Source organism: Planococcus citri, chromosome 3, assembly GCF_950023065.1.
Source record: "Planococcus citri chromosome 3, ihPlaCitr1.1, whole genome shotgun sequence".
Taxonomy (NCBI): domain Eukaryota; kingdom Metazoa; phylum Arthropoda; class Insecta; order Hemiptera; family Pseudococcidae; genus Planococcus; species Planococcus citri.
In genome coordinates, this window is record NC_088679.1 from 42,434,029 (window position 1) to 42,452,184 (window position 18,156).

At 31.9% G+C, this 18,156-nt stretch overlaps 1 protein-coding gene across 1 annotated transcript in view; it reads right to left on the minus strand.

The window, feature by feature from the left end:
* LOC135842025 (cyclic GMP-AMP phosphodiesterase SMPDL3A) overlaps positions 1 to 8,224 on the minus strand; it is a 53,488-nt gene extending 45,264 nt beyond the window's left edge. The window contains exon 1 of the mRNA XM_065359302.1: positions 7,910 to 8,224. Coding sequence (XP_065215374.1) covers positions 7,910 to 7,985 — 76 coding nt within the window. The 5' untranslated portion in view covers positions 7,986 to 8,224. The remainder of the gene's footprint in view (positions 1 to 7,909) is intronic.
* Positions 8,225 to 18,156: the final 9,932 nt, after the last annotated feature.

Below are 18,156 nucleotides of genomic sequence, written 5' to 3' on the forward strand. Positions count from 1 at the left end.
TTAACACTTTTTGATTTCCGACATAGTCGGTCGAATTGCATTTTCCACTCCAATAAATTTAGCTACAAGAGCAATGTTTTCATGAAACAAAATCGAGACGTTTGTGTTATAACAAGCGTATGAAGTTCCATCGCTGCAATTTTACGCATTATTTGATTCAAATATAAAAATTACTAGGTTTATTTCCTCGAAAATTATCGCAGCTTAGTGTCGGTACTAGGTACCTACTCATCTCGCCGAATGCGATTCTTTTTATCGTCGATAAAAAAGTTGACGTTTTAATTTCACTGAGTGCTTAAAAATGTATCGCCATACAAGCAACAACAACGTGTAACATTGATCAACTTGTCAACACCTGTACAGTGTACATATCTTCGTGTAACTAAATCCCTCTCTGACTAGAGTGGAGAATAGTTTCGTATTTTTTATTTTTCAAATTTCCGCTCCAGGGTTTCTCTAACAAAGTTTCCGTGTAAAAGTTTGACATATCTAACACTTTGATGATGATGGTGAAATAAGCTATGAAAATAAAAGCGATGGAAATTTTCTTGCGAATAAATCATGTGTAGAAATGAAAAAGTTCAAGAATGCAATTCGATATGACTTTTTCATTAGTTTCAAAATAATTAATTGATAATGAGCTGGCATGAGAATAATAATTGTCGTGTTGAATGAGAAAGTTATGCTTTTACAGCCTCAAGCTATTGTGCATGTTTCGTTTCTTCAAAAAAAAAAAAAAAAAAAAAAAAGGAAAAAGGAAAAAGAGAAACGCGACAAATTTTTTAAAGCATTAAATCTGGGTCGTGCTCTTGTGAAAATAATTAAAATTTATCGTACAAATGTTTCGAAACACCACATTTTTTCAGCTTTTAGTGTCTCAAAAATTCAAGTGTACGATTAAAATAAGTACATACAAACAGATTTTACTTGAGTTTATTTGGGGTAGGTCGAAATTGCTTTTTAGCAAGTCATTGCGGAACGCGAAATAAAAATGGAAATGAATTCACTTTTTTGGCTGGTGTTTCAACACTTTCATGATTATTGTAAGAAATTTTCAGCTTAATGAAAAAAAATTTAGAGTATGTAGCTTAATTATGTACCTATATACAAGCATAAAAACCTATGTAGGTATGTAGTTACTTCTTTTACAGAAAATCCAAAGTTAAAATTTTTGTTGTACATACCATAAGCATATGACCCCTTGGTGACTTTTCTCATCTACTTATAGAAGAGCAATAGAGGCAAACTATTTTTACACGTCATTTAAAATTGAATAGGTACCTTTTCTCCTAATTTTTACTCCACTCCAGCTAGCTACTATTTTTTAAATTAATTATCGAAGCTGGATAATATGAAAATACTTGCTACTCATGAAATGGATACTTGTGGTTGCAGGGAAGTTATAACAACTTGAGCACCCCTGCTAAAAAAAATGAAAAGAAAGGAAAAGTGACCACCGTATGCATACAATGTGTTTCACTCTTTTAATGTAATTTGATTACTAACTACCATTCCATTCTCGCAATATCTACCTACTATGGGTTTACCACACAAAATCAACGAAAACTGAGTACCTACACTTCTACTCGTACCAGCCTACCTATACCTACCTACTTATGGTTAGGCAATTCAACAAATTTAAAAATTATAAAAACAGCTTAAGCATAGTATGTATAGGTACGAGTATTGGTCAGTATTTATTTTACTCATCACTTTTAATTTCGTTTTTTTCCCTGACCTTTTGTAACACTATAAAAATTTTAAATGAGGAAACCAACTTTTAAAATGCATCATTAAAAAGCTCGATAGCAATTTCAGAACAACCAAACTTTCACAGTTTAAACTCAAACTGATAGGTAGGTAGGTAGGTGGATAGGTAGGTATACACACCTGCAGTGCTTAATGACGAGAAAAAAAACAGTAAATAATTACTTTCATTTTGAAAGTTCCTTTGTAGAGTAGCAAACAGCTGGATTATTATTCAAAAGTATCAGAATTTGTCATTAATTATAAAAATGTCCTTAATTAGGGGATCGTTGAACCTAAATGGTATTATTTTCAATTTACGTTCATATCAATTATTGTCTTCAAATGAAAAAAAAAACAAAAAAAAAAACATTTATTTCGCAAGATCATTAAAAATGTTTTTGCTTCGTGCATCTGCATATTATTTATATTTTCAGTTTTCTACTCTCTCTTTTGAAAGAACACTTTGTTTTCAGCGAAGCAGCTCAAAGAATGAGTCATTTGGATGAGGTTAAAACGTTGATTTCTTGTTGTATCGAGAGAGTACTTTTAGAAGTACCTATTTTGTACCTCATGCTAGAACGTTGAGGCTCATGGCCTCGTCATAAGCTAAATCAAGCTGATAATTAAGTAAATGCTTAATCTTTTTGGAACGTCATATGCAACCATACAGGGTGCACTAACATTGGGCATTGGACTAAACGGATTTTGCCAAAAACATAAGGCACCTTTCTTACGTTGATGTACCTACGTATGTTTGCTCAGTTTTCGAATCGAAGGGGCAGAGCACACGAATTCTACGAATATTCAACGTCAGTTGAAATGTAATTGAAATTGAAATTGCAAATTTTTGCATTCATGTTCAATTTCAATCATCTCCTAGTGGAAAATTTTGTCCAAAATTTATTAGGTACTAGGAATGATCAGTGCGCTAATTCAACAAATTGGTGTGAGGGCATCTTTCGAAATTAAATCTTTTTCTTGCACACTGCACAGCTCAAACAGTGCCCACTCGTGGTTTTTTCGTACCTTTACTCATTAGTTCACTTACAATCAGTCAATTACTTTATATCAGCTGAAAAATTACCCAACAGATAAATAAAACAAATCCATTTTTTGCAACTGTAATTATATTAAAGTCGAAATGTTTGAGAATCTTGTCAACAATGTTCCAGAAAAAGCAACGAAAGCTAAACTTATCCCAGACGTTCCTTTATTTCGAAAACTTTGAAAAGTCTGTTTAGCAATTAGCATTTAACTTGCTGAAACAATCTCGTTCGAAAGATGAACTAGGTGCGCAATATTAAATATTATTTACAATTCATTACTATACATATCTTGTACGCATTTGTAAACATTAAAATTTTTTAATGACTTCTAATTTCAACCAATAGCAAAATTTCCAAGTTATGACAACGAGTAGATTTTTGATTGTAAATTAAAGTTCGAGAAAGGGGAGAAGAAAATGTATTATTTTTCACGCATATAGGTAGGTACCTATTTATGTTTTATGAAGACGAAGACTGTAACTGACCGTAACTTTAAAGTTTCATTTCTTGATACTATTTTTCAAAAAAGTGCAAGATCCCAAAAAATCTGATTGGATAACTGAAATTCAAGAAAATTAAGTAGGTATTCACTTCTGTCCATCGTACGAATACATATTTTTGAGGCTCACTTTTGACATTACTTATCTATTGTTGAATATTTCAACTTTGTATCACGTTTTGGAGCTCACTTTTTGGCAAATGTCGTCAGTGAGTCTCAGAGCATAACATCGGTTTAAATAATGATCTAGGGGGAAAGTCCGTAAGATCGCAGCATGCCCAGAAATTTGGGCAGTGAAAAAAGTTTTCTCTTACTTATAGCATACCTATCGAAAGTGGGTCTTAAAATATACCTGTAGGTAATGGTATAGAAAGAATAAAACAAGAGAAAAACATATTAAGAGTTCGGAAAATTCAAATAAATTTTCGGGACTTCTCATGGTTTTTTTTTCAAATTAGGGATCTCAAAGATAGGTATTATAATATCTACTGGTACACATCAAACTTGTGTTTCAAAACATGTTAGCTTTTGGGAGTACCTACCTATAGGTAACTATATAATAAATTTTCGTGTGATTTTTTCATCTTCCTTATACCTATTCGTCTACAATCTAAGCACCTAGTTGTCATGAAATGAAGATGCAACATTTTGAAAATGTCATCAGCGAAAAAGAATGTCAATTACTAAGAAATTATTTAAATTGGAAAGAAGAAAATTTCCTGGAATTGGCGACATGACAACAACGATATTCCCCAAAGAGGAGAAAATACGGAACTGGGAAACGAATTTTCTCGGACGAATATGCTGTGATAGGTAGGTATCTAGGTAATAATATTTTAAATAAAAATACCCCCTATAAAAATGTATCCACTCGTTCTGAGTTAACGTGAATTTCGCCTTTTCATCTTTTATCGAAGATTTACCACGATATAATGTCAGAACCGCATTCCTCATTCATCCTTTTTTCAACATATTTTGAGAAAACTTTACTTGGAAATAATATACGAGAGCATTGGCCGACAGAGAAACCCGTATGGTGGAACCGTAGAACACACATTACGACGACAAGCAGAAGTTAGCGCAATTTTCCTTGCATTTGGTCGATACTCGGATGGCCGGGCGTAGAACATTAATAATTTATTAAAAATATTGCTATGGAATTCACACTATAGTGGCCACAATAGTTGGATAAATAGATACATTATGGTATACCGAATAAACGTACCATACACCGCGTGTCCAAGAAATTACTAGGGTCGTAACCAAACAGAGTAGCAACACCTTTTTATTCACGGCCGTCAATTATTGCATGAATGAAATTACTTCCTGCTCGCGAAGCGTCGCTTGAACGCGTCGTACTCTTCTGCCTAAACCATTCTAAATCCTCTACTAGAGGTAGGTATAAGTAAATCGCAAACACCATGAAGTAATACACAACGAAGTTCAAGTTGGGTACGATTGCTCGTTTTTACTAATCTTACAATTTTACGTAATCTTGGAGGACAATTTTTTACAAAATTGAATTACAATTTGCTCAAGTATTTTTCGAACTAGATACTTACATTATTGCACATGATCGATTTTCGTGAAGAAAAAAACTAGCCTACGCTAAAAGTGATACCTACACACATTTCAGTGGTTTTCAAAACCATGATCAAAATGATCGAAAGGATGAAAATTTTTCCTCGTGAATTGATAGCTTAAAATGTTTAAGAATGTCGAGAATATTGATAGTAGGTACAAATAATTGAAATAATTAATAATCTCTGATCTCCTTTTTAAAAAATTCGAACAGAAAAATTGAAAGAAAAATATTTATAATCTGAATGAAAAAAGAAATCAGTTAGGATGTCCCATAAAATGACTGATATTCTTCTTCCATTCAGAATAAAACAAATAATAAGTAGGTAATCAATTTTTTACGCCAGTTCCTTCAAAACGACCGAGGAGTAGACAGTAGACACCTATGACCTTTTTGTGAACATCAAAAAAGTACACAAATTTAAAAATAGGACTTTTTCCAAATCACTGATTGAATAATTTTCCTGACGACGCATTGAGAAAGTTGGAGAGCTACTTTCATCAGAATTTACCCAACTATAAACTTATCATTTTTTTTATTCAGGTACCTAGGTACTTGAAAAAAATTATACATAGTTTTCAGAAATTTAGCAAAAATTGCCATAACTTCCATTTTTATTTTCATTAGTAGCATAAGTATACGAACTACTGTTGAAACCATTGTTCGATGAAACGAGCTTTCAAACTATTCTAATGATGGCTTTCAGTACTTTATATAAGTTGACTCATTGAAAAAATAGTTCTCCAAGTTATGTTGAAAAATATACCAAAACTAATTTCAATCTGAACCCTTTTACCGCAAACCTCAGCGTTTTGCTTCTTTCAGGGTTTACCAAAATATTGAAAACAAGAAAAGTCGGAAATCAACTTTTTAACGGCAGCGATTAAACTATATAGAAAATGACATTTATCAACCAGTGGTCATCTATAGAGAACTTCTTTTGAGAAATTTACCAAAGGAGAGAAATGGGTGTCCTCGCATTCAAATCTTGAATGACAACTGCAGACCAACTCTGATCGATCAGAAATTATACTCACAGAAGAAACACATCACTCGCAACAAAGAACCGAACTTTGAGCTGCAGAATTGATCTTTGATTTTTGGTGAATTTTCAAAAATTACAGAAATAGGTGCAAATGATTATTATTGGCGTAAGTATTCATTTTTTTTTAAAATCAAAATAGAATAATCTTGAGACGAAAGTCTGAACATTGGTTGGTACGCTGAAATCGACTACCCTCCCCTCTTCACCATCGATTGTAAGTAATTGGAGCCTCTAGGGTATAGTAGAAGTAGACTTTCCTCCAACCGTCCAACGATTCCAAATAATTTCAGAAGGTGTCGCAATCAATTAATACATTTATGTACCATTTAATCCTAATTAGTCGGTCTGATATTATATCAAATAAGATAAGTCACAAATTCGAATTTACGACTTGAAAATTGTATTTTTAAAAATAAATTAGGTAGGAATTGAATAACTTCAATTTCAAAAAATTCCAAATTCACCAATTTCCGCATGAAATTCTCTCTATCTTTCAGAATCAGCCTCTTGAATCGATTTCTACCATTTTTGATTTGCGATCCTTATCCTCCAGAAAAATTTGGAATTTTTCCAGCAATTTCAAATTACTGCAAAAGACGTTGTATTGTAGATATTCAACTTTGACAGAAAATGATTTGATCACATCATCAGTTCTGGTATAATTTGAATTCATTAGGGCAGGCGAGTTACGAATTTGAAGAATTTATGTAGGTAGGTACTCCAAGAAAATCGAATCCAGTTAATCATTCAATAGAATGACAGAGGGGGAAGAGGATACGGAAGTACTTATTAGTAGCCTATTTACTTATATTTAAAGGTAAGTACAGCTAGGTACCTAAATAAAAAAATTAATAGCCAAGATTTTGCATAAATTGGCAAGTCTCATTATACTTATTCCTACTTAACTAGCTAAACTACAGGAAAGGTGATTTTTACGAACAAATAAACAAACGAAACGTCAACACTTCGCATCACACAAAAGCCCCTAAGAATGACATTTGCGTTAGAATAAAACCGAATAGATACACGAGTGAATATTCAAAGATAGGTAGGTAGGTAAGTACAATTTCTAGATTCAAGTTATGTCGAAATTTCAAACGAATAAAAAAGAATAACATCGATTACTACTTTACTTGGCAGAAAAAATTTAAATCAAATAGAATGACGATGATCGCGACTTGATAATTTCTTTCAATTTTTCGTTTTAAAGAGTGAATTTACGTAAGATATACCTATCTGATAAGTTAATTGCATATTTTTCATTCATACCTACTTCGATGATATAATTTTAGGTAGGTAGACACCTCAAGTCTTGTATCCGGAATATTTTGTGATGCATTTTAGATTATTTTTATTTGATAAAAATGCTGCAGCATTTAAAATTGTAAGAAATAAAATATTCACGAAGAAATAAATTTCTCTAAAGAGTGGACTTGCCTATTTTTTTCCCCAAACATATTTATTCGAGTTGAAGTTTCACTTTTCTGGTAAGCATTTCGAAAAAAAAAATCAATCTTAATCACACCAATCTGTTGAGTAAGTATTGAATTCCACTTTTCAAATCAATTTATCACCATTCTCCACCAATTTCGGAAAGAATAATAAATATTTTCGAGGTAATATAGCACACAACGATATTTTAACACATCAGATTCGATATTCAACGTTCAGAAAAGCTCGATTAAAACGCGCACAGATTAATGCTAAATAAAGGGACGAAAGGGGAAGGGGCGAGTTAAGTATCAATCTATTTTAAAAAGTACACGTGCATCGTGTTTCGGTATAATTTTCCGTTGTTCTTAAGCATATTAAACACACGTTTTTAAAAAATTTGCTTCAACACGTCGATTGCGTGGGTGTCCCGATGTGAAGTGAGTTAACGTAACATGACCGATAAACTAATTCGAGCCAGTGCTTCCTCTAAGTGCTAACGAAAAATAGGTACGCCTTATCATAGCCGATCATTATGATGGTAATTTAGAAGTTACCTGTCTTGCACTCCGCTACAATGCATAAGACGGTTAAGACCAATAGTAATTCTAGCGTGGTTCCGTAACAGCACATTTCCAAAGCGAACAAAGCGATGGAATCATAAATCACGAGTGAAAATTCGCCGTCAAATTTTCGTAACACGCGTATTTCACGCAAAACTCGAATTCGAAAAATGTGCGCGCAAATTTCTCATTTTACGTAATATTTACGAAAATTACCCGCGAAAAAACGGCGACGAGCGTTTGTCTTCGTAGGAAGACAATTGTTTATGAACAGATTTGAAGGTAACAGCTTAAAGAACTAACTTAACGCTTCCGTAATTCGAGTCTGCGCATATCATTTCTTTTTCCCTAGAAATTTCATTTGCCCTCTTCCTCGTTTTTTCCTTCGCTCCGCAGTAGTGGGTATTTTAATTTTTCCGAACTAATACCTCAACTGTATAATGACATTTTACAAACAAACCGTGGTTAACGTCTTGACCAGAAATTTTTAATGTTCAAGGACGAATGAAATGAATGAGATCGTTAGGGAATAAAATGGGCGCTGTAATTTAAATTCCCCCGCCAAACCGAGCGAATTTTTCAAAAGAAAATGCCAGATAGGTAAGTACCTATGCAGATCAGTCAATTGACGTACAATAAGTAAATAGGTAGGTAAGTACGTTCCTATCTAAATGAAAACAAACGAATGGCGTGAAGCATCGCACAAAATAAACTTGACCTGTTCGAGATGCGAAGTTAATTTTTCTTCATTTTTATGCGAAGGGTGTGGATTTTAAAAATCACAAAAGAAAATAAGGTAATTTGACAAATTTATTCAGTTTGTCAAATAAATAAAACGACTAAAATATTTAGAATATATTTTCAAAATGCCCGATTTCTCAATATACTTGCCAATTTTATACGTTTATTTTGATTGGTGAGAAGATGACGCATTCATGATGATGCGACGTTTAAAAAAACGAACAAGAAAAACGAAAAAAAAAAACCAAATCAAACAAGCAATTTTTTCGTAGACTTTATATTTTCATTAAAACAAATGGAATAGGCGTATTTCCCCATTGTCAATATTTTCACTTGGCTTTTCATGAATACACTTTCAATGCTGTATGTTAAATCTTATCTCGCCTCGCCTGTATTATAAGTTAAAATACCCTACTTTCAAACATCTCAACTCTTTTTCATTGACAGCTAATATAACGAACAAAATGGTGATAAATTTTGCAACCTTACACGGGTTATACTTTTTGTCCGACTGTACCATTCAAATGTCGCATTTATCTCGGTTTTCTTTGACAGAAAAAAACAACTCGTTCGCTATCGTTCTCTAGGTAATTTTTATACCAACTTTAATGTTTATTATAAAAAATTTGATTTTTGTATTTATTCGTAAAAAACGACGACAGAAAGCAAACGAGAAAACTTATTAAAACTAATTTTAAAACGGGCTGATTTTCCATCAAACAAACTTCATTGAAAAACTTTTGAAAATTTTTGAAAAATTCGTTTCAACTCTGACAATTTTTTTGAAAAGGAAAAAATTGATTCGTTTTAATGATAAATCTCGAATGACAGATTCCTCGTTTGTTTGGCTTTTCATCAGAAGGTTGAAACGAAATTATGGAGAAGTGAAAGTACCTAATCTTTTCAGCTATACGATGAAACAGATTTTCGTGTTTTTTCCCAGTAGTTTTCAGTTATTCGCCCAATTATCCCGCCCAACATCTTCAAATTGACCCAACATGCTGAAATTGAATATGTATGGTACAATTATTCAGAAGGTGCCTTGAATATACGTCTTTTAAGTACCTATTCTAATTTTACGACTTCACTCTTCCGTTTTGAACTTGGAACAATATTCGTGTTGCAAAAAACACCCACGTACACACTTTTTTGCTTTGTTTCTCAAGTTTTTGGCCAATTTTTGAAAAAAGTTTATCTACCTATCTCGTCATTTTCTTCCTTTTACTATTATAGTCAGTAAAACAACAATAAAAAAATTTAACACAGCAGAACATTTTCTTGAATTTTCAATTTTAGATAGAGAGATATTAATAATGTTTCAACTTGAAAAAACATTTGAAACTTTTTTTTTCAACTAAATAGAAATTTTCCAAATTTTCAGATACCTATTTTTTCAATTTACTACCGCCATGAGAAGTTTTGGGAAACATGAATTTTTCTAAAATAAAAATAATAAATTGAAAAATTTTAAAGTTTAATTCAGAATATGAAAAAAAGACATTTTGATGAATGTTATTCAATAGATTTACGGACCTATTTTTAAAAAGGAGGGTTAGTTGAAATTTTTGTTGATTACTTTCTTCCAAGTCTACTTCACAAAAACAAATTAAAATTGTAAAAACAGAAAATGAACAGAAAATAAAGATTACTGAAAAAATGGAAACAATACAATTATACAGAATTTTCAAGGGAGGGGAGGATTAAAATTTTTCCAAATTTTTTTGTTTTATTATGTACTACCTATATTTATCACTTCAAAAAAAAAAAAAAAAAAAACTGAAACTCAAAATCTTAAAGAAGAGGAAAATAGGTAGGTACCTGAATATTTGAAAAAAGGAAAAGAGAGCATAAAAACAGGAAAAAATAAACTTTCAGAAGTAATTTTTTTCAAACAGATATTTCAATTTTTAGAATTTGGGAAGCGGTCAAAATTTTTCCAAATAACCAAGGTTTAGGTAGAAATGTTTCAATTTTCACGAAGACAAGAATAAAAGATTCAAAATTTAATTTCAAAATGATACCTACCTACCAAAAAACATATTTTTTGACAATTCTTGCAAAAACAAAAAAACAAAAAAAAAACAAGATAGCATGATCCACATAAGCAAAAAACAGGATACACAGGACCGTTATAGACACACTGTTATCCCATTTCTACTCAGATTTTAAGCTCCTAAAAAAATGTTTCTTCCATGTTTTTCATTTCGTGAAAGTCGTTGAATTTTGACAAAATTCAGCAGAGATCTTCACTTTGAGTTGAAGGTTACCCACAAAAAATTCTAGCTCCAAAAGATCCCCTGGAGGGAAGATTTGGGCTCCCAAAGAGGCAAAACCACTTTTAGAGTTCTACTGAACAGTTGAAAACATGCGAGTATAAAATTCGTACATATTTTGAACATTTTTTCTTGGCGAATATTTCGCATTAATCTTGTCAAAATATTGAAAAATGTCATTCCTGAAACTGAGGAAATATTTGGAAACGCAGTAGCGCAAATTTTTTTATCATTTTTGCCAACTTCAAAAAATCGAAAAAACAGAAAAATCGATTCAAGAAACAAGTGGTGAAAAATGGACATCTATACGTTCCCATTTAAGCGGGTGTCTCATATAGGTACAGGTACCTATCGATAAATTTGTGGCTGGTTCATCAAAAAAAAAAAAAAAAATCACCCAGGCTTAAAAACGAAAATCCAATTACCTAAATAAAAGCTCAACATGCATTATTTTAACGCCAACGTAAAACTAAAATATGTTGCCCTGGAGACTTGACAATTCAGAACATTTCAATCAAGCTATACAATGCTATCCAGTGTCTTTGAAATGACACATTCGTGGTATATCGATACGAGGTAGAAGATTAGTTGACGAATAAATGAATTTGAGCAGGACTTTAGGTAGGTAATTAAAAAATTGTAATAATTTCAACAATAGACAAATTTTCCATACAGCTAACATTGGCATACTTAAAAAATATGCGCTAGCTACAAATACACGATATTACGAAGGAGGCAAGTATTCATTAGTTTGCTAAAATAAACAAGTTAGGTAACACATGGGTATGAATTATTCATCGGCGAAGTGCTCATCAATTTAGCTTCTACTTACCTACCGGGTTGCGATTATTTCACTGCAAAGTTGAAGGCGTTTATTAAACTTTCAACATAGGTGATTGAATCGTACAAGTTAGAATACCCAAAGCAAAAACTTTACACACAATGAAATTTCAACACCAAACACAGGGATAGGTAGTTGGTATTAATTTTTTACTTACTAATTATATCCATAGTTTGTTAGTCAACTAATTAAGTGGACTTTGAGCAACTGAAGAATTTTTTAGCGAAACTTTATCGTGAAATGAGGAAAAGCAATGGTAACAGAAAGGGTCTCATCAAAATATATCGATACCATTCCCATATACTCTTACCCACTTACCTATATGGTCCGAAAATGGAGGTAGATATCTGTTTTAATTGAATATGCTCAACTTCGAATCGCATTCGATAAATCATTCAAAATAAACAAACAGGTAGGTACCTGGTAGGTGTCGAGCCACGACCGACACATTTTTACTCAACCATTAATATATGTAGGTACCATACTTATTATTGACAACTTTTTAAAAATTTTAAATTCTAATCTTAGGGTGTACATTTTCATGTTCGAGTTTCATTGCGAAATATTTCAATGATTCATATAATTATATGTGTAGTAACAAATAAAATGTCTTATCAATTTTTGAAATAATACCCAAGAAGCAAACACTTACAACTAGGTACAAATATTCTCTGATAAAATTAAATTAGGTTAGGTAACTACTCGTACCTACCGATGTAAGCTTCTCTTTGAAATAAAAATTTGCCAAAGGCATTCTCTTCATGTAAGTATTATACCTATTCTTTATATAAATGTGCCTAGAGCTACAATCATGATTGTAATACGTCATTTTACAATTCATATTCGACGAACAAATGTAAATACTTAAAAGTAGGCACATGAATTTGTGTTGCGAATGCCTGCTTTAAATACTTGGGTAAATTTTTCACGCAAAATATTACTTGGATAATAAAACGTTTATATTTTCGTCATCGCAATACTTGGGTACACTCGAAAAAAAAAATACCAGTAGATACTAAACACACAAAATTTGTACGAGCAAATCAACCGATGCGAGGAAAAGTAAAACAAAAACGCCCATTCGCATTCTCTCTTTGGAAAAAATTCTCCATCTACAACTGCTTTGTCTTCGACGGTAACTTTGTTCCCCTTTACATCCAGACAGCATTCAATTACCAAACTCTTTCCTCGATAATCTAATACTGTACCAAAATGAATTTAACGTGTTTTGCGAAGTTCAAAATCCAATTCTACCAATGCAATACTTAATATAACACACACAATTCCCTTATTCTTACATGGTATCAGTCGGTATTTTCTAACTAGGGTTTCTTATTTTTCATTTTTTTCTTTTGCTTCACTAAATTTACTTTTGACATCGCGTTCATACAAATTTTATCCTTGTTTCGGCAGCAATACGAACCGTATTTATACTTTACGAAGACAAATTGCAACAAATAAAAACTGTCAGTTTGAATTCGTATTCACGATTGAGACAAATATCTACACAAAGGAAGATTGTGGAAAACTAGAAATTACTCAAAAATGCGAAATAAAAATAATAACAGATAGGAACAATGCGACTAAACCGTTTTATTTTGTTTATAAATTTGCAAATGGTTGCAGAACTACACGTACGGTACCTACATACATTTCATTTCGAAAAAAAACTACCCTACTATACCTACTTATGATTGAATTGAATAATCAAACAAACCATCAATGAAATTATTTCAAATTCAAATCACGACGATTATTAAATTTTAAATTCAAAAAAATGGGGTTAAGGTTTCCTGTCTAAGGAAAGTTTCCTTTTGCACCATGAATATGTTTTTTGCTTGAAATTTTTTCATGATCAGGAAACGTCATTGATAGGAAGTCTGGATATGAGATTTTTCCAAGTTTTCAAAAGCCCAAAAATATGTTAGAAATGTCATTTTTGAGAGTTTTAACATGTATGTACCTAACTAATTGTTGCAATTCGTTGATTTTTTTTCGAATTCTTAAGAGTCAAATTTAGGGCTATATTTTTAAAAGTTTCTATTTAGGGATCTCAAGTAGGTAGGTATACCTACTGATTTAATCCACATTTTAAAAAAAATTAAATTTTAATTTGAATTTTTACGAGAAAAATTGAAGGGAAATCCACCACGATATTTAACCAAACAAGTTTAATTCAGTGTAACTCAAAGTAGGTACGAGGAGAGAAACTGAATTTTTTTTTTCAAAAATTCGAAGTCAAATGAAGTATTATTGTGAAATTATATTAAATATGATAGTAAATACATAGCATTAAATTGATCCAATTTTTTTCAGTTTTTGAAATGCGACATATCATATCCAGAATTCAAATCCCCCCCCCCCCTCCAGCGAACAGTACCTAATTTACTTACCAAAAATTACTTACAACTTTTACCAAAATTTTTCAGAAACTTATGCTTACCAGTTAAATTGGGTAGGTACATGAAGTCACCAGTAATTTATCAGACGAGATATTATCATTAATCTACTCGCTACCATTACCAAAATCATACAGTAATTCGCCAAGAAATTACCATTATAACTTACCAAAAAAAATAGCAGTAGGTAGTACGTAGTAGGTCTAGGTACCTATAACTAACCGGAAGTTACTAGGTATGCATTTACCAATTTGCCAAAAATTGCCAGTTATTCATCAAACCATCCAGTAATTTACAAAAATGAAGAAATTATTCCTTCTTTTCTGTTGCCATTAGGAACACCAATGTCCAAAGTTGACCCTTCTGTTACAGCAGAGCTGACGAGCTAGGAAATTCGCAGTAGGTATAAATGTTGATTTCTCGATGAAGTCCATTTTGCTTCGGAGATGATGCACCTCTAACGAGATTGTTGACTTTTATGTATACTTATTTCTTAAAAATCTTTCAATATGAATTCTCAAATATTTAATAAGTACCTACTGAACCTCTATCTAGTCTATAAAAGCTAAACTTTTCTCAACAGTTAGGTATTGATTAAATGTATCGTTTGCAAAAGAAAATGTCGAATGGATATTTTGTAAAACCGCAACGTATATTTCAGCGCAAGTAAGTATTATAGAAGTTTATAATTTTAAATATAGCGGAAACCGAAAAACGCCCTGTAATTCAAACAGAGAGAGCTCCGATTATAAAAGTTTTCTTTTTCCATTTTTGAATATTTCGTCAGTTATGTAAACCGCTAAAAGTAATAAAACTTTTACAGACAGCGGCTTTGCATCGTGTAAAATATTCCGTCTTTTTGATTTCCGATTTTACTATTTTTAAGAAGAATAAATTGCAAGCTTTTTCATCCGTTTCAAAGTGGTTCATCAATTTTCAATAATTTTAATAGGTATCTTGAGCAAAATTTAATTCAAAATCGGCGAATAAATAAACGCCATCATTTATTCTACGGAGTTTGATGAGTAGAGAGGAAATCATCAATTCATTATGCTAGATAAAAGACTCGACATGAAAACCAAACTGCCTTTTGTGTATCGAAAACTGTTTAATAGTGTATTGAATCAGAGGCTTTTAACGTTATCTTCTTCCGCCAACATGATGAAAGATTATAAGTTTATCTACGCGCGGCATGTACCTACCTACTTTGGAAAAATGTTGTCTTGTTTTTCTCCTTTGGAGGGGGGGGGGGGGGGTATTTCACACCAATGTAGGTAATTAAGTATGTCGAGAGGCAAACTCCTTTCTGAAAGACATCACTCTACGTGATGAAATAAAATTAATAGAGCCAACGTTTCAAAAAAGGCTGCTAATACTCGTAATTGACTTATTTGTAAAGATAAAAATACCCAGACCTACCTACTCGTACTTATATGAAGGGTACAAGGAAAGAACCAAATAAGTCAACTTTTTTAATTTTTGTGCTGCGAAGCTCCAACTTTGCAGTGAATTTGAATTTCATAAAAGTAAATGACCAGAAATATATCACACAAGATCCCCCCCCCCAAAAAAAAACAACTCGAGGCGCATAATATGTAAAAAAAAAAAAAAAAGAATCAAGAGGTAAGTTACGAGTTAAAAAGTCACTCTTCGTGGAAAAAATCAAGCAAAAAATCGAAAAACTATAGTGTTTTGCAACAATTTGAATTTGATGAAAATCAGCTGTTAAGATAAGACAATGACAAATTTTTGTATTCTAGATGGTTATATCGACGATGTTGGATTTTTTTTTGCTCTGATTTGGTCTCGGCTCCTTTTTCTTCACTCCTCTACTTTTTAAAGGCTATTTTTACAACAAAAAATCAATTCTTTCAAAATCTAAATGGACCACTTGTTTCTACTCCTCAGTATGAATTTAATTCGACCCTGAACTCATTTTTAAAATTTTTGACTAATCTTGTTCTTTCCTCGAGTCCTTCATGGTAGGTAGTATACATATAGTAGGCACTCATCTACATATTATAGTTACCTATGTGCACACACATACGAGTATTACGTTTTGTAAGTTTGTCGATACAATACACAGGTAAAAATCGAAATGTAAAATGCACGTTGGAACAGGTACTTAAACATGATTAAAGCTCACGTTAAAAGCAAACTTTTTTATGGACTTACTTGTTAAAAAAACAAGTAGAGCTTGTTATCGCCGATTACACGATTTTGCTCGCAGCAATTCGTACTTGCAATAATTTTTCAACATTATTAACAAAAGGAACGGAAAATTACATTTTAAATTCTAATATCTAGTTAAAAATTAAACTTACATGACTTGAATGGTAAAACTAAAGAAAAGCTAACGCCACTCTTTTAAAGTACTGCGAAATGTTTAATTAAAAGTTCACAAAGAGAAATAGAACAAAGAAAAAATTATTGTACCATAACACTAGTGTAAGCAAAAAGTTTAATGAAGATAAACGAAAATATAAAGCAGAGAAGAATATGAGGTATGAAATAGAAAGGCAGAAAAAAAAAGAAATTAAAATAACAGAAACGCGTTAAAGAATAAACGAAAAATGAGAATAAAGATTTCATTCTCGAATCACTTTATATGTATTTTGGAACTTTAATTTGAACTCAGCATGCAGCATAAATAATTACAGACATTTTGGTAAACCCTACGTAAATGTAATCCGACAAGGTGCTACCTTGCAAAATACGTAAGAGGGTAGCACCGAAGCCCGTATGAAAATAGTGGTATGAAATTAGTGGTGTGAGGTAGTTTAAACACTCTATCGGAAATTACGGACAAATTTAATAATCTCCTGGGAAATTGTCGAGTTTGCCGTTTTCCATAGTTCAACCCTTTTACCGTTCAACCTTTCCATAATTCATCCGCCTTGAGTATCTTTTTCTACGGCTTGTCTATATTAAAACAACGCCATTAATGGTTTTAGAGTCTATTTTGGACTTTCCTTTAAATCTGTTTTAAATATTGAGAAGGGAAAGTTGGCAAACTCTTGTAAAAAGATGTTTCACTCGATTTAAACGTATGAATAGGGCACGCGGATAAAATTTTGAAAACCCATTTTTAAAATCACTGCCAAACTAACTTCTGTCACTTTTCAACTTAAATAACGTTCGAAACGTCAAAATGAAACTTGGCCTTTTCTAATACCTACTCATCAATTAAGTTTGTGAAATTACAAAATTAAATTGTCTGTCAATTCGAGTGTCAGGGTAAAATTTAGCTTTTAAAAAAATACAGAAAATTATCATGCTTAAATGAACGAGCATAATTACGTTTTATTTTTCAAATACCTATACTTGAGTAGGTATCTCTTCATTTAGTATACAAGCAGATATCGACTTTTTAAAAAATAACTTACCTATCACAGTTCAAGAACTTCATTTTTTCCCTAGGGAAAATTGATAGAAAATCATGCTTTTTTTGTACAAAAAAGATGTCATGCAAATAACAAATTACAAAAAAAATTTCAACAAAATAATATGTAAGTACAAAAAATTGAGAAAAATTTCGAATAACGAAGGTAGGTAGTAGGTACCTAAACTTACCTACATACCATAAATACACCAGTAGGTAAATTTTTAAAAATGTTTGTAATTGGCAGCACGGTTCAAAAAATTGACACCATTGTAAGTACCTACCTATTCCAAAATATTCTGAGAAGAAAATAAGTACCAATTTTCAAAACGCGAAATCACCCAAACATGAAGCAATTTACAAATTTTCAACCACTCAGTTGTACTGTAACTAGTGGGTACATAACTAGGTATCCTAAAAGTTGTCATGGATTTTGACGACAATGAGTTAGATGGACGCATGAATCTCAAATGCTATCTTTTGAAACTATGCAATTTTTTTCAAAACAGGTTTTTTTTTGAGTCTTGAGGGCCATGCATTCTCATCCAGGAACACCTCCAAAGCTAAAATTTCTTCTGCGTGATTTTCAAGTACACATAAATGAA